General features: G+C 42.8%; 1 protein-coding gene across 10 annotated transcripts in view; it reads left to right on the top strand.

Moving 5' to 3' along the window:
- EZH1 (enhancer of zeste 1 polycomb repressive complex 2 subunit) overlaps positions 1-11,076 on the top strand; it is a 235,978-nt gene extending 224,902 nt beyond the window's left edge. For all 10 annotated transcript variants that reach the window (XM_033918305.1, XM_033918308.1, XM_033918309.1 and 7 more), the window contains one exon: positions 9,031-11,076. In XM_033918305.1, coding sequence (XP_033774196.1) covers positions 9,031-9,091 — 61 coding nt within the window. In that variant the 3' untranslated portion in view covers positions 9,092-11,076. The remainder of the gene's footprint in view (positions 1-9,030) is intronic.
- The last annotated feature ends 10,731 nt before the right edge of the window (positions 11,077-21,807 follow it).

Here is a 21,807-nt window from a genome sequence, read left to right as displayed (position 1 = left end):
GGTGCCAGCACCTGTGACTCAGGGATGCTACTGCTGCCTACCAAGCTTGGCAAAAGGGACCCCCCAGCCAGCTGCAAAGGTAGTCCTCAGCTGACAGCTCTGGTAGAAATTTGTTTACAAAGTATGTATTCTTCCCAATTAATATTTCCAAATTAATAAAGTGGTTTGCTTATTTGTAAATGGGTCTCTACCAGAGCCTTTAATTTAGTAGCATAATTAAATGAAATAACTATTTCTGAAGTTTTTGGGGATGGAGGGGATTCCTCACGGGGACGGGTGGGGACAGAGGGGGATTACTCGTAGGGGACATAAAAACATAGAGTATGACGGCAGAAAAAAGCAGACGGCCCAACAAGTCTGCCCACTCAAGATCCCTCCCTCCCACTCAAGAACCCTCCCTCCCAACTAATCTGCCTACTCAAGAACCCTTCCTCCCTGGAGTATCTATCGTTTGAGCATTACTCTGTACTACTCCCACCTGTTTGTCCCATCGACTCTTGAAGTCGAGCATGCTACTGGCCTCGACCACCTGGCGTGGAAGATCATTCCATCGATCAATCACCCGTTCGGTGAAGAAGTATTTCCTGGTGTCGCCATGAAATCTTCCTTCCTTAAGTTTTAGTGGATGCCCTCTTGTCGCCGTGGGACCCTTTAGAAAAAAGATTTCCTCCTCCATTTTGATGTGACCCATGATGTATTTGAATGTTTCTATCATGTCCCCCCTTTCTCTGCGCTCCTTGAGAGAATATAAGCGCAGTCTGATCAGACATTCTTCATATGGGATGTCTTTAAATCCTGAGACCATCCTAGTGGCCATTCTCTGTATCGACTCCATTCTCTTCACATCCTTTTGATAATGTGGCCTCTAAAATTGGACACAGTACTCCAGGTGAGGTCTCACCATGTATCTGTATAACGGTAGTATGACTTCCGGCTTTCGGCTGATAAAGCTCCTTCTGATGCAACCCAGCATTTGTCTGGCCTTTGCTGAAGCTTTCTCCACCTGATTAGCAGCTTTCATATCTTCCCGGATGAGAACTCCCAAGTCCCTTTCTGCAGTAGTTCTTGTTAAGTTTTCACCGTTCAAGGTGTATGTTTTGCATGGATTTCTGCTCCCAAGGTGCATTACTTTACATTTCTTGGCATTAAAATTTAGTTGCCAAGTACTGGACCATTTTTCCAATACAAGCAGGTCCTGCTCCATAGTGTTGGGCCTGGTTGCGCTGTCAGGTTCTGTTGCCCTGCCCACAATATTGCATAGTTTAGTGTCATCAGCAAATAATGTAATTTTGCCTCAAAGTCCCTGAGTCAGATCCCCTACAAAGATATTAAATAGCATTGGGCCCAAGACTGACCCCTGTGGTACTCCACTGGTCACTTTTGACATTTTTGAGGGGACGGGTGGGATTTCTGTCCCTGCGCAACTCTCTACTCTGTAGCTATTCCACCGTTTGAGCCTTTAGAGCAGGCATCTTTGATGGATCTCACAGTCCAGATGGTCTTCCTTGTGGCTATTACTTCAGCTTGGAGAATCTTGGAGCTTCAGGCTCTTTTTTGCAGGGATCCCTTCATGCGTTTTATGGATTCCGCGTTGATGCTTCCTTTCTTCCGAAGGTGGTTTCTTGCTTCCATGTGAATCAGGAAGTCCGGCTTCCTGCGTTTCCTTTCTCTGGTTCAAAGGACCAGAACTGGGTGCTCTGATCCTAGAGGTGCGCAGGCTTTTGTTGCAGTATTTGGAAGTTACCAACAAGTTTTGTCTCTCTGACCACCTGTTTGTTTTAGCGGGTCCTGCCCGCACAGGTAGGCAGCCTTTAAGGCTACTATTGCACTTAGACTGGGGGAGTTCCCTAGTTTAGGCACCTCTCCTTCTGACAGTGCAGGCTGTCTCTCCTCTTAGGACTGTTTTGTCATTCAGGTTTTCAATGTTTCATTTCGTTTTGCATTGTTATTGCATTTGTTTATTTGAGCAGAATTAATTTGCTTGTTGGGGAGTTCCCTTCTCTCTTTTGTTTGTTATCCCCTACAGATATTCCTGGTGGCTTAAAACTGACTGGAGTCCAGAGGAGCATGCTCAGTGGTGAGAGGGAGTGGTAAAAGCTTCAAATGTTTGAGGTTTCCTACAGATCCCTGGCAGGAGGAGGTAAACAATCCACTGGTCCCATAATCAAGCGAGGATTTACAAGAAAGAAGATTAGCAAAGGTAAGAACCTAATCTTTTGTTGCCAGAGGTTATCTACTATGCTTGCAACAAAAAGTTATGAGGAAAACTACTAGAGAAATCGCCTACTATTGGAGATGTGAAACCAGAAACTGTAAAGAGTCAGCAATTACAATAGTCCAGGGTGGCAAGCACTTACTACAGAAATTCAGAGATCATCCATCCCACGCTGTAGAGGTGTTCCGACCAGAAGTTGCTCGAGTGAAGGCTGCAATTAAAAGAAGCGCAGTGCAAACCAATGACAAGCTGGTGCAAATTGTCCAGTCTGCAATTTCAACGATGAACTAGGCAGTACGTCCTTACCTTCTGAAAACAACATCACTGAAGTAAACAGCCAAACTAGTTCGCAGAGAAGATTATACTGAACCGCATTACTTGGATGAATTGATTATTCCTCATAAATTCACGGAGACTCTAAATGGTGAGATTTTTCTTGTGAAAAATACAGATGTCAGTTCTGATAAAGTCCTCCTGTTTACTACAGTTTCCAATGTTCATAAATTAAGCGAAGCGCAGTTATCCCAGGACAAGCAGGCTGGATATTCTCACATGTGGGTGACATCATCCACAGAGCTCCGGTACGAACAGCTTTAAAGGTGCATCACCACTTTAAGAACTTAAGAAAGTTCGAACTGCCCGCACCTCGCATGCGCGAGTTCCATCCCACCCGACACAGGCTCGCGGTACCTCAGTTCTTAGTTTTCCGCAGAGCTAAGAAGTCGTGTTTTTGAATGCAGTTCAAATTTTGTGTATTTTGCCTTCCCACTCATGCTTTATTCTTCTTTTCTTTTTCTTTTAATTTTGAAGTTTACTTAATTTAAAAAAGAATAAAAAAAGAATAAGTGGGGAATGTTTTTCCTCTCTTTTCGCCACGCGGGCTTCGCCAAACAAGGCCTTTTCTTTTCTTCAGCCTTTGAGTTCAGTTTGGCTGAGGCGCTCTTTCCATCGATGTCTCAGCCATTAATGGGTTTTAAAAAGTGCTGCTGGTGCCAAAGGCAAATTTCCATCACTGACCCCTACAGTTTGTGCTTGCAGTGCCTTGGCCCGGAGCACCGTGTAAAATCGTGTGCTCGATGTTCTACCCTGCAGAAACGTTCCATCAAGAGCCGGAAACTTCAACAAGAAAAATTGTTTGGTACTGGCATGGACACAGAGAAGAAGTCGTTGAAGTCAAAGGTACCGACATCGACACCGATGTCGGAAGACATCGCTCCATCTGGTAAGCCAGCTAAGAAGCAGCCAGCTTCCCAACAGGTGTTGCAGGTCACCCTTGCATCGAGTCCCTTGATGCCGACCAAGCGACAACCTTTCTTGCAACTTGCCTTTGCTACATGGAGGTGTGCATCCTCTTCAAGGTCACCCTCGCCAAGGCAAAAGGCAGCACCGATGGTACCAGTAGAAAGGCCAAAGGTACCGGTGCTTTCATTCCGTAAAAAGCTCAATGAGCTTTTCCAAGTGAGTGATATGTTTAAACTCCTTACCCCAACATTCACTCCTTCGGTACCGACCTTTCAGTACCGACCCAGCCTGAACATAAGGCCATCAGGTCCTGCAGTACCAACACTGGCTCTCCAGAGCGGCATCGACGATTGCCATCTAAGACTGAACGCACATAATTAGTTAATCCAAGGAGAGAGTGCTCCATGGAATGATATCGATGGAAGCCTGTCTGGTGCGAATATAAACATAGAAACATATAATATGACGGAAGAAAAGGAACTTTGGCCCAACAAGTCTGCCCACTCAAATAACCCTCCCCTCTAAGTTCTTCTTTGAGGTGAGCCCACGTGTTGATCCCATTTGTTCTTAAATCAGTCACGTTACTGGCCTCAACTACCTGAAGTGGAAGATCATTCCAACGGGCAACCACCCTTTCGGTGAAGAAGTACTTCCTAGTGTCACTATGGAATTTCCCATCCCTGATTTTTAGCGAATACCCTCTTGTCGCCATAGGGCCTGTAAGGAAGAAGATGTCTTCTTCCACCTCAATACGGCCAGTGACGTATTTGAACGTCTCTATCATGTCATCCCTCTCTCTGTGTTCCTCGAGAGAGTAAAGGTGCAACTTACCTAGTCATTCTTCATAAGGGACATCCTTGAGCCTTGAGACCATCTTGGTGGCCAATCGTTGAACCGATTCCATTCTTAGCACATCCTTCCCATAGTGTGGCCTCCAAAATTGTACACAGTATTCCAGATGTGGTCTCACCATGATGTATAGCAGCATTACCACCTTGGGCTTTCGGCTGACAAAGCTTCTCTGGATTCAACCCAGCATGTATTTGGTCAAGATATTCAGACAATTGCGCAGCAACTACTTTCTCTAGTATTTTAGAAAGAAAAGGTAAGTTAGAAATCGGCCTGTAATTAATAACCTCGGCTGGGTCATACTACAAAGATTTAAGAACAGGAGTGATTATTGATTGTTTCCATGGTGCAGGGAATATCCCAGAATTAAGACTATTGGAGACCATAGCTAGCAGGGATTGCAAAAGATAATCCAAAAATCTTTTAACAAGAAAAGATGGAAATGAATAATTTGGAGAGGATGTAACTCAAGATGAAGAAATGACCTTCCTTACTAGAGAAGCAGGTGGCTGATTAAAAGCAGAGAGATCAGAAACAGAAACCATGGCAGCGGATGAATCATTTCTAGAAAGTGGAAGAGGAGTTGTCCCTAATGAGCTCCTTAAGGTGGAGACCTTATCAGAAAAACCCTTTGCAAAGTTATCAGCAGTTAATTAGTTCTGAGGTTGAGACACAGTGCTATTCCCCTTAAAGGGAATAGAAAAGACAGTTCAATTGAGAGTTATTCAAGTCACGTTGCAGAATCTTATGTAAATAATTCTGTTTGACTTTCTTTAAGGAAATGGAATAAAACCTTGAGAGAGATTTAAAGCGTGTTTCGGAAGAGACAGAAGGATTCTTCCTCCATAGGCATTCAGCACTATGTAATTGATGTCGCATAAGTGAAAGGCCTGCCTGAAACCAGGGTTGAGACAGATGACGCCTTAGAGTAATTGGTTTAAGAGAAGCAAAGAGATCGAAAGTAGTATCCCAAATTTTTTTCTGGTCCGATAACCCAAGGTCAGAATAATTGTTGGGGAATGGTGCACACTTATGAAATAAATTTTCTGCAGTAAGAGTTTGAAAGCTTCAAACATATTTAGCCAAAGTTTGACTAGAAACAAGCGGAGCAGTTGAAATTCCAATGGAGAGAGAAAATTGAATGAGAAAGTGATCAGACCAAGGCACAGGCATAGTTTGAAGGAGAGAAATACCAGAACTTAATATAGCAATAACCACATCGAGCAAATGACCAGTAATAATAATAATAATAACTTTATTTTTGTATACCACAATACCACAAACCGTTCAGGGCGGTTTACAATGTAAGAGAGACTGTACATATACAGCGAAGATACAATGCAAGGGAATGTAATATGCAGTTGAGCACAGTTTACAATGCAGGGGACTGTACATATTCAGCATGGGTGTTTATACAGCGAAGAACAATGCAGATTTACAATGCAAGAGCCTGTACATTTACAGCGGAGATATTTATTCAATGAAAATACAGTGCGAGCGACTTAAGAACAAGATATGATGCAAGAGACTGTATAATGCGGTTGAAGTGGATTACTATGCAAGGAGAGATCGTAGAGTTTGGTTATTTGGAGGGGTTCGAGAAATTTATCAAAGAGGTAAGATTTGAGAGATTTCCTGAAGGAAGAGTACGATGGGGCAGATGAGATGAGGGTGGTCAGGCAATCTGTCCATCTGCCAGCTTGGAATGAGAGAGTTCTATTAAGGAATCTTTTGTAGGTGCATCCCTTTGGGGATGGGTAAGTAAACAGATAGGCATTGCGCGTTCGACTGGTGCCTGGGAACGCAAAGTGGTGATACAGATATATCGGGGATGAGCCAGATAAGGTTTTGAAGCAGAGGCAGGCGAATTTGAAGATGACTCTCGCTTCTATTGGCAACCAGTGAAGTTTTCTGTAGTAAGGGTTGATATGGTCTGACTTTTTGAGGCCATAGATTAGTCGGATGGCGGTGTTTTGAATGAGTCTCAGACGTTTGATGGTTTTCTTGTAGGAGCCCAAATATATGATATTACAGTAATCCAGGGTGCTTAAGATTAGGGATTGGACCAGCAGTCTGAAGGAGGGGAAGTCAAAGTAATGTTTGATGGTACGGAGTTTCCAGAGGGTGTAAAAGCATTTTTTGACCTGAGCGTTGATGTAGTCTTCGAAGGTCAGGCAGCGGTCTAGGATGACTCCAAGGATTTTGATGGTGGGGTTGATAGGGTAGGTTAGACCGTTGAGTTGTAGGGTGGTGGTTGTTAATTTGTGGTTGGGACTTGCAAGGAAGAGTTTAGTCTTTTCTGGATTTAGTTTTTTTTTAGTTCAATCATCTTTATTGAGAAATTTTTAATATACAGAACAATAAGGCAACAACCGGGTGGTCCAGTGTTCGACCATGGTGAGTACTGAAGAGATGTGCTGTTCTGTTTCTTGTGACAGTGAGGAGATGGGGATGACAATTGTAATGTCATCTGCATAAATTTAGGATTTCAGCTTTCGGGCAGATAACATGTGTCCCAGTGAAGCCATGTAGATATTGAATAGGGAAGGTGATAGGGGGGAGCCTTGTGGAACTCCACAGGGGTTTGACTAGGTATGGGAGTAGGTTCCCTCATTGTGGACTTGGTAGGTGCAGTTTTTTAGGAAGCCTGTGATCCAAGTTAGTACCTGTCCCGAAATGCCTATGGAATCGAGGCAACTGAGCAGAATGTCATGGTCTACCAGGTCAAAGGCACTACTGAGATCAAACTGGAGTAGCAGAGCGCTGTTTCCCTGGGAGAATAGTTGGAGGAGGTAGTCGGTTAGAGACGCTAGGACGGTTTCCGTGCTGTAGTTAGAGCGGAATCCAGACTGGGAGTCATGAAGGATGTCGAACTTCTCGAGGTATGACATGAGGTCCCGGTTGACAAGGCCTTCCATGATTTTGAGGAAGAAGGGAATGTTGGCAATGGGTCTGTAGAGTGAGTAGAACCAGAGACCAACTGTGAGAGAGAGCAATCCTGAAGAAAAGTCAGAAATTCCTTCGAGAAGTAATTAGAGGAGTTGTCAAGATGGATGTTTAGCTCTCCTAGAATGAGAAATGAGAAGTGAGAAGGTAGAAAGAGAATAGGAAGAGATGAGATCAAGAAGCTGCTATACTGTTGAACGAGTTATGGGAAGTTGAATATAGATCAAGAGAAGTAACATTTCAGAAGGTAATGAAATTTTTAAAGCAAGATATTCAATTGCCGAATGAGAGGGGGCAATAATCCTCCTTAGTAATAACTGAGCTAGATAGAAAGATTAGAAGGTCACCCCCCTCCTTTCTTTGAAAGCAATGGCGGTAGAAGACTGAATAATGGGGGACAGGCCTGTTAGAGCAGACCCTCATCCCTTGGGTATAACCAAGCCTCCAGTATGGTTAGAACATCTAGCTTTTCGGATAGTAAAAGTGCATGAATTAGATGTACCTTTGAACGAAAAGCCTGAAAATTCAAGCTTGATATTTTTAGGTTGATCTTGGACTACCACAAACCCAGAACTGCGTCAAACGTTGGCACAGAAGGCTAGGATCACTCATTGGAGCTGCTCATGTTGGTGTTTTCAAACTCATAACAGAATTACAGAAAGCCGAATCGAGTATATTATCAGAGGAGAGCTGTGACAGAAACATAAACTCAGTGAAAAACTGCGAGAAGATTGCTTTACTTTCAATTTTTTCTAATAGAGCTTCATATGATTTTCTTTGTGGAATTGCACACAACCTGAGATTTTAACTTTCTAACATTTTTTTTACCTTTTCAAGTTTAGTCTCTATGCATTTTTAAGCATCATATTTTGCTTGCATAGTCTCTATTCACTGTTAGACAATTTCACATTTTACAGTTTGTATGTTTAAATAAAACGAACCATTTTAGACTAATTGAGTGTTTATTTGACTTTAATAATTGACATTTAACATCATATTTCATATTGAAGGTTAAATTTAGTATAATAATATTCCTATTCCCTTGAGTTTCTGTTTACCATGTTTAATTATATAATATGAAAACTTCAATTTAAAAAAAAGCATTTTGGGTGGGATATGCAGACATGACAAGACATGGTTTTCAAACATGTAGTCAATAGTTGCTGTTGTTTTCCTTTCTGTGAAGATATTGCTTTGGTACTTCTCATGAATCTGGACTGATCTAGAGGGACAATGAGGAAGGAGAAATTATACTTTACTTGCAAATTTCATTGAATTCTTCAGACCAGTCCAGAAATTGCCTATACAGTATATTTCACAGGGGAGAACAACTAATCTGGGCAAGAAATCCCTATAGTCAGTTTGGTATCTTCATTCTGCAGAGTTATCATCATTTCAAGAAGGATAATGGCTTTTTGACTGTTGTCTCTTGCCCCCGGTCTGGAGGGTTTGTCTCTCATGGCTTTGTTGATGAAATACTGACTAGCTGAGGACTGCCCAGGTCTCTGTATGGAGTGATGCCATTCAGTCTGGAGGTCTGATGGTAAGGGAAGGTATAATTATGCATCTTGTCCAGTCTAGTCTGGAGTACTTGAGGAAAGAAAATTAGCAGGTAAAGCCTAATTTCTCCTTGATCAAGATGGTTAAAACAGTTTACAGACATGTACTAATGTGGATCAGTTCAAATGACAAAAAGATTTTAATTTGCTGACGATGCATGTTATTGGAATACCAAATCAGTTAAGTCCACTTTACAGAGAGATTCTTTTCTTTTGCAGGTACAGCCAAGCTGATGCCCTTAAGTATGTCGGAATAGAAAGAGAGACAGATATTATGTAATCGCCCTTTTACGTGGTAGATTTCCAAGCACTTTGCTGTATTTGCTTTAATGCTGTAGTCATTGCTGCTAAAATGTCCTTCACATTGTGAGTATTTTTGTGTATTTGTACATATGTGAATGTGTGTAATAAATGCATTTACATACACACACACACACTATGCATGCGCCAAGGGTGCATTATATTGTAATGTTTCACCATGAGGAAATTCTGAATGTATTGAAGGAAAACAAGGGTGTTTTATTTCAGAAGGAACAGTTTGAGGAATGAGCAGTTATGTAAAATAATTTGAGAATCAAAAAAGAGATGAGAAAAGCCTGTGCTGCTCTTTATTTTAAATATATTTTTAAATAAAAATTAAACAGCACCTGAGGCACAGAGTAAAAGCAGCAGTTTCTTGCACTTTAGTAGACCATAGTCAGCTGCATGTGTGCAGCACTATTACATAGTGCTACAGCTTTAGGAGGTAAGCATTGTTTTAATTGAGTTAGAACCTGTCAGGAACACTTTTCAGAGAGCTGTGTGGATGGACTCTGCAGCTGATTATAGATGGTGTGTGGCACCAAGAAAATTTTCTTAACCTTTTATTTATTTTTTTTTAAACCACAACCTTTTAACTAAATATTTGTACTTGGACTGAGACTGTCATGAACTGTATTGAAACAGCAAAAGGTCTCATAATTGATGCTCGAGTCAAGGATTCTACAAACAAGAGCTAGTGAAATCATGTGGGACCATCTAATTGAATTGAAAAGGCAGCAGATAGTGAGAATAGCAAACTGACGTTAAGTTTTTAACTGTTGAAACAAAAAGTTTGAAAACACTGTACTCCTCTTGTTTGGGAAATCCATGTCCTATGCACCAGCTTTGGGAAGTAAAAATGACCCCTCCCTCACCCTATGCAGCTTCTATGTCTTCAGCTGAAAATAGTTTGATGTGTGATAATTCTACTAAATGTGTATGTTATGCTGCCTCTGTTTAAATACTTTATTTTCCTGTAATGTTTTCCTAATTGAGTCCTGCATAATGCTATGATCTTCAAAATTAATGCAACTGTAGATAGTGGCAAAATTAGTACAGGGTGCAAAACTGAAGTGTGTCTAGTATAGTATTTCACCTGCTGTTGTCACAGGGAGCATAGCTTGGGTCCTGGCTTTGTGGGCATTGGGATTCCTCAGATGGGAAGGTGTAAGATGTCAAGTGTGAAACAGTCAATCTTAAATGATTCCATTTGCAGAAATGTAGGTGGCATGTCTGCAAAAATATGCAGCTGTCATAAAAAAGGCACTTTTATCTACATACGAGTATATGCCTCTGAGTTCACTTTAAAACTTCTTCCTAGTTCACTTTGTAAGCAGCCTTCGACGCTTTGCATCAGTTAGCTTATGATGCTGAATCTAAGGAGCAGTGGAGAGAAGCTTTAATATTAGTCTTCCTCACAGGGATGGAAAACCATCAGAAGAGAATTTAATGCCTCTAGAAATTTAAGATACCTTTAATCAAATGTTATTGTAAGGTGGGCAGGGCTGTGGTCACCTTGTTGGGTAGACTGGATGGACCATGAAGGTCTTTTTTGCCGTCATTTACTGTGTTACTGTGTATTATAAACTTGAACCTTGTTTCCTAGTCATATTCAAGACTAAAGCAGTCAGAAAAAGGCAATAAGTCAGATGAGGGGCAGGAAGAGACTATGATGCTAACCGACAACCTTCTCCTAGCTCCCCTTCCTTTCTCCTTTCTCCTCCTACTCTCTTGTTCCCTGCTCCCCTTCCTTTAACTCCTTGCTCCCCACCTCTTCCCTCCTCCCTTCCCATACTCCCCCTCCCCTTCTCTCTCTATGTTTTCTCACCTGTCTCCTCTTTGAATGCCTATAATTTTATTGTTCTGTAATTTTATTGTGAATGTCAATTGTAACCCGTTCTAAGCTCCCAGGAGAACGGGATAGAAATCTAAACAAATAAATAAATAACGATGTATGTTCCAGTATACATGTGCCGTTAACTTAGTAAAAACTTTATGTGCCATTAACTTAGTAAAAACTTTATGTGCCGTTAACTTAGTAAAAACTTTAAGCTAGATTACAGTGGGAAAATGTGGTCAGTGCATTTTGCTGTTCATAAAAACATAGAATATATGGTGTATTCTACTATTTTTAACATTAGTTCAGTTCAATGGCTAGAGTTTACCCATTTTTATCATGGAGGAATATTAATTAAGATGATGGGATTTTTTTTTCCACTTAATGGTTGAGCGTTTTTTTTATTTTTATTTTTTAAGGATAGTTAATTCAAAGCCATTCACCCAGGTACCTGTTCATTGACCTGCCTAATGGTCTGACTGAAAATTGCTCTTCTTAAACAGGTGTTCATAGGATAGGTTGTGTGAGTTAAAGAGCATATTTTGCCCTGGCTTGGCTGTCCACAAAGTAGCAGGTGTGAAGCAGAAAGATCCTTGTAGCTTGTGCAACTTGTAGTTACTAATGTTCAAATAGAAGCGACATGGATGTGTTGCATATAATATGGGCCACTGAGTTTTCTCCCCTCTCTCTGGTTTGGTTCTTCCTCAAATTCATATCAGTCAAAGGGATTTGAAAGGTGCAAGATCTGGCCATGGATTGGCTCCTGTGTAGACCTTGGTTACAATACTCCATTAATGATGAAAAGCTAAACGGATTAGGGCGCTTCAGCTTAGAAAAGAGATGACAGAGGATCTGATAGAAGTGGGTTAACTTGAAAACAGTTGTTTATCCCTTCAAACAGCATTAAAATATTATTAGCTAGGTAGAGCTGAGAAAGCCATGGTTTTATGCAAAAGCTGTGAGACATTTGAGGAAATTTTTAGGATCTCTGGATACTTGCAGAAATGTACTTGTAGATTGACCACTAGTAAGGACAGGATGCTGCATTAGATGGACCTTGCTCTGATTCAGCAAGGCTTTTCGTATTTTACTTGTGGGAAAACCTTGCATTGTGTGATTATTCTTGGCAACCATGCCTCTTGTCAGCACAAACTGTTGGATTTGGCTGGATTTTCTTTTTATTGATTAATTTCAGGTTTGTTTTAGCTAGTCTGAACTATGGTATGTTGCTGTGAAAATGTACAGAGGGGGAAAAGAATCTATATTCCTGTCTGAAACTGCATTTTTACCTTCACAAGCTCTTTCAGAAGCATGCATGAGATTGTGCTGGTAATGCCGTTTTAAACCAATTTTAGTGTAGTAACACTAAAGTGACCATTTATTTTTTTCATCAAAATGGGACATCTATTAATTGTCAGCCCTGCCCCCAATCCCACCCCAAATTTCTTCCATTCATTTTTCATGTACACATATCTTATTAATTCATAATGGTAACCATAAAATTTTAAAAACTACAAAGCACACTAAACACAGAAAATATTAATTATCATTTATATTGCGGGGTTTCAAAAATGTCAAGGCAGATGACTTTAAAATATGCAATGTCACCTCAGTAACTATAGCAAAATAAACAAATATAGTGCAAAATATAGACAGCAGATATAAATTCTCAAAACTGACACATTTTGATCACTAAATTGAAAATAAAATCATTTTTCCTACCTATGCTGTCTGGTGATTTCATGAGTCTCTGGTTGTGTTTCCTTCTGACTGTTCATCCTTTCTTTCATTTCTTTCTTTCTTTCTGTACTCAGGCACAATAATTGTTCCTTTCTGTTCCCTCTCTCTTTCCTTCCTTCCTATGTCCTTAGTACCCCTTCCTATGTACTTAGTGCCTCCGGTGCCTCCTTCCCATGTCCTTAGTGCCCCCAGTGCTCCTTCATATGTCCCCCTCACTGCTTTCCAGCCTTTGTTCCACCCCCTCCCCCGAAGCTATCCAGCCTACCTCCCTCCCTCCAGCGCTGAAGCCTGCCCCCCGACCGTTCCCCGCTGCTGCTGCCTACCACCCTTTCAAACAAACCCCCCCCAGTCCGCCGCCGACCGCCGCAACTAAAGCAGTAAGGTCCAGGTGCCGGCCCATAAACCTTCTTCCCAACGTCAATTCTGGCCCAGAACTTCCTCTGCGACATCAGAATTGATGTCGGAGAGAAAGTTTGTGGGCCAGTGCCTGAACCTTACTGCTTTAGTTGTGGCGGTCGGAAGCAGCGGCGGACTGGGGGAGTGTTTGAAGTGGCGGTAGGCAGCAGCAGCGGGGACCAGTGGGGAGGGGCAGGCTTCAGCGCTGGAGGGAGGGGAAGCAATCGCCTGTCCCATTGTCCCCAGGGACAACTTTGGGACGTTGTCCCTGAAAACGGGACATTTCAGCATCCTGAAGCTGTGCGTAGGGACAACGGGACAGGGGATCTAAAAAGGGGACAGTCCCATTCAAAACGGGACTTATGGTCACCTTAATAAGGTGACCATTTATTTTTTTTCCTCAAAATGGGACAGGACCACCAGAGTATATGGTGGGCATTGAAGTTGAAAGCAATACCCAGGGCAGGATTAATTCATCGAGGGCCTCTAGACAGACAGACACACACACACACAGTTTTATTCTATGCAACCTTCAAACATCTCTGAACAAATCCCCCCTTCCTAGAGGAAGAGATCGTCAGCTGGCGGGGCTTTGGGAAGCCCACCAATTTATATTTTACATTTGGGTAGGAAACATGGCGGGAAGAAAATTTAGTGCCCACCATTTTATTGGACTAATACATTTCTCAATTAGCTTTCAGAGGTTAAAACTAGAGAATGACACGGTGACGGTTTACCCGCGGCCACCGCATTTAAGCCGCGGGTCACCGCCGAAAACGGGGAAGAAAACTAGCAGTCGCTGCGGTGACGGGGACAAGGCCATTCACCGACCGCGGAAACGGTGAACAGGTTTGTCCCCGCGGGCCAATGTACCCCCTTCTAGGAACCGCTATTTACCTGTGTTTCACCGTGCTCCTCATTTGTCAGATCAACCCTTCCTGCCAATCGCAGCAGAAGGGTACCCAACCCCTCCTGCCGGTCCTCCCAATGGCCTCCCCTAAGATCGCCGGCAGGAGGGTACCCAACCCCTCCTGCTGGACCCCCCCCAACGAACCCTCCCACCCCGGAACCCCCTTAGTCTTACTTTCCAAGTTGGACCGGACAGCTCCTCGCTCGTCTGGCCAGCAGGCCTGCCTCCGTCCAAATGAGGCGGGTCCGCCCCTACCCTCCCCTGCCTCCCAATGGCCTCCCCTAAGATCGCCGGCAGGAGGGTACCCAACCCCTCCTGCTGGACCCCCCCCCCAACGAACCCTCCCACCCCGGAACCCCCTTAGTCTTACTTTCCAAGTTGGACCGGACAGCTCCTCGCTCGTCTGGCCAGCAGGCCTGTCTCCGTCCAAATGAGGCGGGCCCGCCCCTCCCCTCCCCTCCCCTGCCTAACCCACAGGATCCTAGGGCCTGATTGGCCCAAGCACCTAAGGCCCCTCCTATAGCGAGAGTGGCTTTAGGTGCCTAGACCAATCAGGCCCTAGGATCCTGTGGGTTGGGCAGGGTAGGGGCGGGCCCGCCTCATTTGGACGGAGGCAAGCCTGCTGGCCATACGTGTGAGGAGCCGTCCGGTCCAACTTGGAAAGTAAGACTAAGGGGGTTACGGGGTGGGAGGGTTCGTTGGGGGGGGGTCCAGCAGGAGGGGTTGGGTACCCTCCTGCCGGCGATCTTAGGGGAGGCCATTGGGAGGACCGGCAGGAGGGGTTGGGTACCCTTCTGCTGCGATTGTCGGGAGGGCCGTTGGGGGGGTCTACAGGAGGGGTTGGGTGCCCTCCTGCCGTGATCGCTGGGGGGAGGGGAGACTTGCAGCCGTAGCCGCGATCACTATGCTAATCACGGCAGCATTTAAAGTACATGTCGTGTTTGTTTTTGCATTGCTAGCCCCAGGGGTGGTGGAAGATTAGTGATTGAAAAACTGTATGAAAAATAACTATTTTAAATTTAGTGATCAAAATGTGTCAGTTTTGAGAATTTATATTAATTAATTTTTTCTCTGCGTGTTTTGTTTTTGTATAGTTATTAACTAATATTTAACTAAGTTTTAAAGTTTTAAAGAATGTTTCCTTTATACGTAAATAAAGAAAAGTGAATGGGGTGGCAGTGGCGGTGACGGGGCGGTGAAGAGGATGGTGAGACGGGGATGGGGCGGTGACGGGGATGGTGAGACGGGGACGGGGCGGTGACGGGGATGGTGAGACGGGGACGGGGCGGTGACGGGGACCAATTTTTTCACCGTGTCATTCTCTAGTTAAAACCTCTTTCTTCAGGTCAGTAAACTATACTGCTGTTACAGTATCCCTGTCCTGACCTAAGGAAGGGAGTTTTGGTCTCTGAATTAGTTTAAAAAAAAGTATTAAAATTAGTCCAATAAAAAGGATCACCTTATTTCCATTTTCTATTTATAAACAATCAGCACAGCTACAATAATACTTTATCCTAAAGTAAAAAAATAAATAAAACAAATATAATTTTTTTTCTACCTTTGTTGTCTGGTTTCTGCTTTCCTCATCTTCTCATCATTCTCTTCCTTCCATCCACTGTCTGCCCTCTCTCTGCCTCTTCCATATGGTATCTGCTCTCTTTCTATGCCTCTTCCAGAAACTGACTGCTTCTTCCTTCTATCTCTCCCTCCTCCCCACCCCCCCCCCCCCCCCACCCTCACTGGTCTGGTATCCATCTACTTCTCTCCACTTCCCCAATGGTGTGGCATCTGTGTTCTTCCCTTCTATCCATCCCTTCCAGCAGATTTAGCATCTCTCTCTCCTCCTTTCTTCCTCTCAGATATGGCATCTGTCTTCTTTCTCCTTTCCTCATCCCAGGTCTGGTATCCTTCTCCCACTCCCCCTGTGCTCTGGCATCTCTCTTTCCTCTCCCTTCCTCCTTTTCTTCCCTGGTCTTCCTTCTCAATTTATTTTCTGCCTCTGTCTAAATTCTTTCTTACTATTCAGTCCTCAATTTCCCAATTTCCCTCTTTCATTGTGTCTACCTATAACTTGCTACCTCTTTCCCTCATCTCTTCCAGTATCTAACTATCCTCTTCTCCCAATCCAGCATGTGCCTTTTTTCTTTCTCGTTCTCACTTCCTTCCAGCATCTGTTCCCCTCTCTCAACCCCCTTCCATTCAATGTCTTCCCCCACTTCCATTCAGCATCTGCGCCCCTTTCTCACCTCCCCCCCCCACACTTTCATTCAGCATCTGTACCCCTCTCTCACCCCCACACTTCCATTCAGCATCTGTGCCCCTCTCTCAGCCCCTCACACACACACTTCCATTCAGTGTCTGTGCCCCTCTCTCACCTACTCCCCCCTTCCATTCAGTGTCTGTCCTCCTAAACCTAAAGCACCTTATCCTGTTATTGGGCCATCTCCCTCCTTTCCCCTCACCTTCGCAGAAGCTTTCTAAAAGCAAAGTTTTCTCTTAGACCTGCACTGAGAAGGGGAAGCCATTGATAAGTAGTGGGTTAGTGGTGGGGAGCATGGTGAGGAGGTCAGAACTAGATCTCGAATATCCCTGGCCCATTCCAAGTCTCTCCTCCCAGCGTCAGCTCGGGCTCTGTCCACCTGTGCTGCGGAGACCGGTATAATTGCTAGCGACAGGAAGTGAGCGGCTGCCGAACTGAACCCCAACCAACACCCCCCCTCAGCCATCACCGCCATGGAAAGCAAAGTCCCGGACCACACTCCAGCAAACTGAACAGGAACTATCCCACCGTCTACATTTCCAGTCACTCGAGAAAAGCACATTTAAAATAAAATGCATGCACGCAGCTCTCCCGAAGCTTTTCCTCTGATGCAATTTTCAGTTTTTGCAAGATCGCGTCAGAGGGGAAGCTTTGTGGGTGAGTGCCCTTCTGGTTGCCACGAAGGTGAGGGGAAGAGGAAAAGATGCCCAGACAGCTGCCTTCTTTGCCTTCCCCTAACACTGGTGGGCCCCCCTGATGTTTTCGGGCCCAAGGCACGTGCTACCTGGCCTACCTTTTAATCCGTCCCAGGTATCTGAATGAGTCTAGAGCCCAACATAGTGGAAAAGAATCTCCCCATTCTGATTTAAGAGAGGCATCCAAGGTAGGAACCTCCAATTTAAGCCAATTTAATTTGTAACCTGAGAATTCTACATAGTCCGTGAAACTCTCTATGAGAATCATTAATGATTTTCCTGGGGTTGGTAAGATGCATGAGAAGATCATCTGCAAAAGCTACCAGTTTAGGTTTATGACCTCCCACCCACACCCCCATAATCTCAGAATTTGCATAGGGTTCTCTAATCAGATTATCAAGGGGCAAAAGGAGGGGCAGGCCTATCAGATCCCTCTGAAAACAGAACATTTAGATGAAATACATCCATTAACCCAATTTACAAAAAGGTGGAGGAACTGGAGTACTAGGAAATACAATCATACAGTCCAAAGCCCCCTTAATTAATGCTGAGCATAATACCTTAATGTTTCCTACCTAGAATAAGCGCTTGATCCATAAGTAGGAAATATGCTTCAGAAGCCGCAAGGCTGTGAAGGAGAGTCTCGCTTGGTGAACGCACTAGCTCCCCTGCACACTTCTATCACTGACTGCAAGAAACCTCCTTTTCTTCAAGTGTGTATTTTAAGTGAATATTTTAAGCATAAATGTTGAACACACTGTTTAACAAAAAAGTGTAGAAAAGTGTTTATCTTAGTGGAGTTCCGCCAGGGATCAGTCTTCTCTAGTTGTTGTCACATATCCAGTTTACTTTTGAAGTAGTGCAGTGCTTTTCTGGATTTCTGTCTAAAGAAAGAACATTGTCTTGCTTATGTGCAGTGCTCTGATGAAACAGTTATAAGACTGTGAAATGATGGCCACCATCGGCTGTAGCAACAGATGAACTTGTTGCAAGGATGGAGTCTGTCCAGAAGAAGGCTACTAAAGTGGTCTTCATCATAAGGTGTTTGGGGACAGACTTAAAGATCTCAATCTGTGTACTTTGGAGGGGAGATATGATAGAGACGTTTAAATACCTACATAATATAAATGCGCATGAGTCGAGTCTCTTTCATTTGAAAGGAAATTCGGCAATGAGAGGGCATTGGATGAAGTTAAGAGGCGATAGGCTCCAGAGTAATCTAAGGAAATACTTTTTTACGGAAAGGGTGGTAGATGCGTGGAACAGTCTCCCGGAAGAGATGGTGGAAAGGCTGTGTCTGAATTCAAGAGGGCCTGGGATAGGCACGTGGGGTCTCTCGGAGAGAGAAAGAGATAATGGTTACTGCGGATGGGCAGACTGGATGGGCCATTTGGCCTTTATCTGCCATCATGTTTCTAAGTTCCCGAGTTACAACAAGTAGAATCACCCTGGGGCATAAGATTCATATAATCTGCCGTCTCAGTGTTTCGTGTCTTTCAGTTCAAATCTAGCTTTTATGTAAATAAAAATTTAAGGGCTCCTTTTACTAAGCTGTGCTAGTGGTTTTAGCGCACGCTAAATTGCCGCATGCACTAGACACTGGCGTTAGTTCTAGCTGCGAAGCATGGGTTTAGCGTGCACGCGCTAAAAATGCTATCACAGCTTAGTAAAAGAAGCCCTAAATTACTTTGGCACAATACAGAAATCCACTGCTGTCTTGCATTCTCCTTTGTTTTTGAATAAAGTATAATATCAAATGAAATAAATATATATGGGCTATATCAGATTGAAATTAGGTTAACAGTATTGTAACTTAAAGTAATAGTATTTTAGTATGTAGGGCTCAGTTACTTTATACTACAAAATGACTAACAATATTTTAACAAAACCTTCCCGCACTTAAACTAAATGCACAAAACAAAAAATTGAGTCTGGACTAAGTGAAAGTTTTGTATATTTTTTTAAACAAGGTTTATGCTTTGCTTTGGGGGGAAATGTATTTGTTATCAATTTAATATTCCTGTAAACTAAACTAAACTAAACCTTAAAGATAGAGCTCCATAAAGATAGAGCTCGACACGGTTTACAGGTAAATTCAATAAATGAGGGAAGGACATAATAAGAAATTAGAAGTTATGAAGAGGATAGCTAGCTTTACATTTTAAATAGATAGCTTTATGTTTTGGAGAAAAGCCAGGTTTTCAGATGCTTTCGGAATAATTGGAATGAGCCTAGGTTCCGCAGCGGGGCAGGGAGGTTGTTCCAAAACTCAGTGAATTTGAAGAAAAGGGAACATAGTGGCAGAAAAAATAATTTAATATTCCTGTAAGCAGAAAAAAAATAATTTTGACGTGTTTATATTTTAGCATTGTTCTATACCTATTTTTAAAATGAAAAAATCTCCCACCCTGATTACTATATCATCATTAGTTGGAGGCTCTTTGGATAAAAAAAAATCTTTAGAATTAGAGGAATGAAAGCAGCATATATTTCTGTCACGTTCTTTATAATGAGCAACAACAAAAATGTTAGTTTTTTCCCCAAAAGAATCCAAAGTAAAAAAACATTTTAAAATCTCGAAAAAGTTAAAAAAAAGTTTGCATCGACAAAAATCTTGTTCTGTTTCAAACTTAGCTTAGCTCAGGGCTTAAATTTGGCAGTGTGTACATTCTTTCCGACAGTACTTGCAATTTTTTAGAGTTTTTTGTGGTGAGTTTTTAAAATTTATCCATCTAAGGCTGCATCCTCTGGAAAAGGGGACTGGGTTTGTTTCTGAACAGAAAGAGGGTCATGATTTATAAGCAGCCTATGTGTGTAGAAGAGCTTTCTAGAAATGCATAAGTACCTCTTAAAAAATGCACAAAGGTCTGCATGCACAAATATATACACTAATATGAGCAATTATATATGTAGACGTTTCTGGGGACAGAAAATAAGTTAAGTTGGGACAGGATTAGCAGTAATATATGTGTGTTATAAAATACTGAAGGACCCTTTTACAAAGCCACACTAAAAAGTGGCCTATGCTCTGATATGTGGGTGGGTTTCCAATGCACTGAGGTCAGTTTTAGCACGGCTGTAAAATGACTGTAATTTCTATTTATGCAATAATGGCAGCATGCTAATCTTGTTAGCACATGAGCCCTTAACTACACCTATTTTGTTGTGTTATGGGCTTATATGCTAATCAGCATGTGAGGATGTAGCTGTGCTAACCGATTAGCGCTGGGCATCCCCCAACCCCCCCAGAAGCCAGTAGTATTGTGGGACACCTAAGTCGTCCTGCGATAGTGGATTTTATAGCCTGCGGTGAGCATGTGTTAATGCTTACTACAGCTTTGTAAAAGAACCCCTAATTTTGTACCTAAAAACAACATGGATGTGATGATATAAAACCTGATTGGCTATAGAAATTTGTGTTCATGTCCATGTTATTTTTAGCTGAATAAATACATTTTAAAAATCTGTTTGATGTCACTGGGTTCGTTTTAGAAAGATACACATAGCTGCCTTTCCTGCCTAGATGCCCTGTTATAAAATCACCCACAAACAGTAATCTCTTTTTTTAAATAAAGAAATGTTAGTACTTTGTTTCTACTTGGAAATATTGCATAAGTTATCCAGTTAGGTTTACTGCACTCCCCATATTTTTGTCTTTAAAAGAGTAAGACTTGGATTTAGGATTTGTACACTTGGAAAAAAAAAAGACTATAAAAATGTGCTGCAGTATTTCAAGAGTGCTGATGCAAAGTACTAATACTATACCAATATTCAAATTCTACTTTGAAAGTATTGCTGTTCAGGATATTAAGGGGTCCTTTTATTAAGGTGTGCTAACCAATTTAGCACTCACTAAATTCTAAGATGCCCATAGGAATATAATGGATGTCTTAGCATTTAGTGCACACTAAATTGGTTAGCGCACATTAATAAAAGGACCCCTAAGTGACATCAAAGCCACTTTGGTCCAATAAACGCCCAAACTGTGTGCTGCAATTGAAGGGGATGGGGGGGCACATCTAGAACAATGTGCTGGGAGGGGAGGAGATGTTTTATACATTTCTCACAAACTGATTCACTGTGACCTGGAGTGAGTACTGATTTGCTGCTCTTTTTCTTACTAACAGTGCTTACCAAGGCAGTTCCTGTATGACCCCTGAGGCATAGGCATGCAACTGCTGCCCTTGCTACAGGCTTCTGTTTCGGACCATGGTGAAAATGGTTGCATTCTTGTGTAATGCAGTATTTTACTGTGTGCAAGCAGGGAGATGGAGGCATAAGTCTAGGTGCCTGCTTTGGACTGCTTGCTTTCATGATGTTCAGGAGAGGCCTCCTGCTCATACATTGGAGTTCCATACTGCCAGTGGCCACTGTTCTGCCTCGGCAACATCTGTCAGGTCCTAATAGATGACTGACTAGCATAATCTCTAGGTGGAAAAAAAGCAAAAGAGACAAAAAGTTCTTAAAGTAATTGGAAGCAGGTAAATCCCACAAGGGACAAGCTTTAATATTGTTGCCCACCTAAGGGACTTAAACTAGCATCCACAGCAGTTCTTCATTGTGCAAACATTTCTGCGGACACTCTGTTCTCTACCTTAAGAACATAAGAATTGCCGCTGCTGGGTCAGACCAGTGGTCCATCATGCCCAGCAGTCTGCTCCCACGGCGGCCCCTAGGTCAAAGACCAGTGCCCTGAGTCTAGCCTCACCTGCGTATGTTCTGGTTCAGCAGAAACTTATCCAACTTTGTCTTGAATCCCTGGAGGGTGTTTTCCATAATAACAGCCTCTGGAAGAGCGTTCCATTTTTCTACCACTCTCTGGGTGAAGAAGAACTTCCTTACATTTGTGCGAAATCTA

The sequence above is a fragment of the Geotrypetes seraphini genome, chromosome 13, assembly GCF_902459505.1.
Source record: "Geotrypetes seraphini chromosome 13, aGeoSer1.1, whole genome shotgun sequence".
Taxonomy (NCBI): domain Eukaryota; kingdom Metazoa; phylum Chordata; class Amphibia; order Gymnophiona; family Dermophiidae; genus Geotrypetes; species Geotrypetes seraphini.
This window is presented reverse-complemented; position numbering and strand designations above follow the sequence as displayed.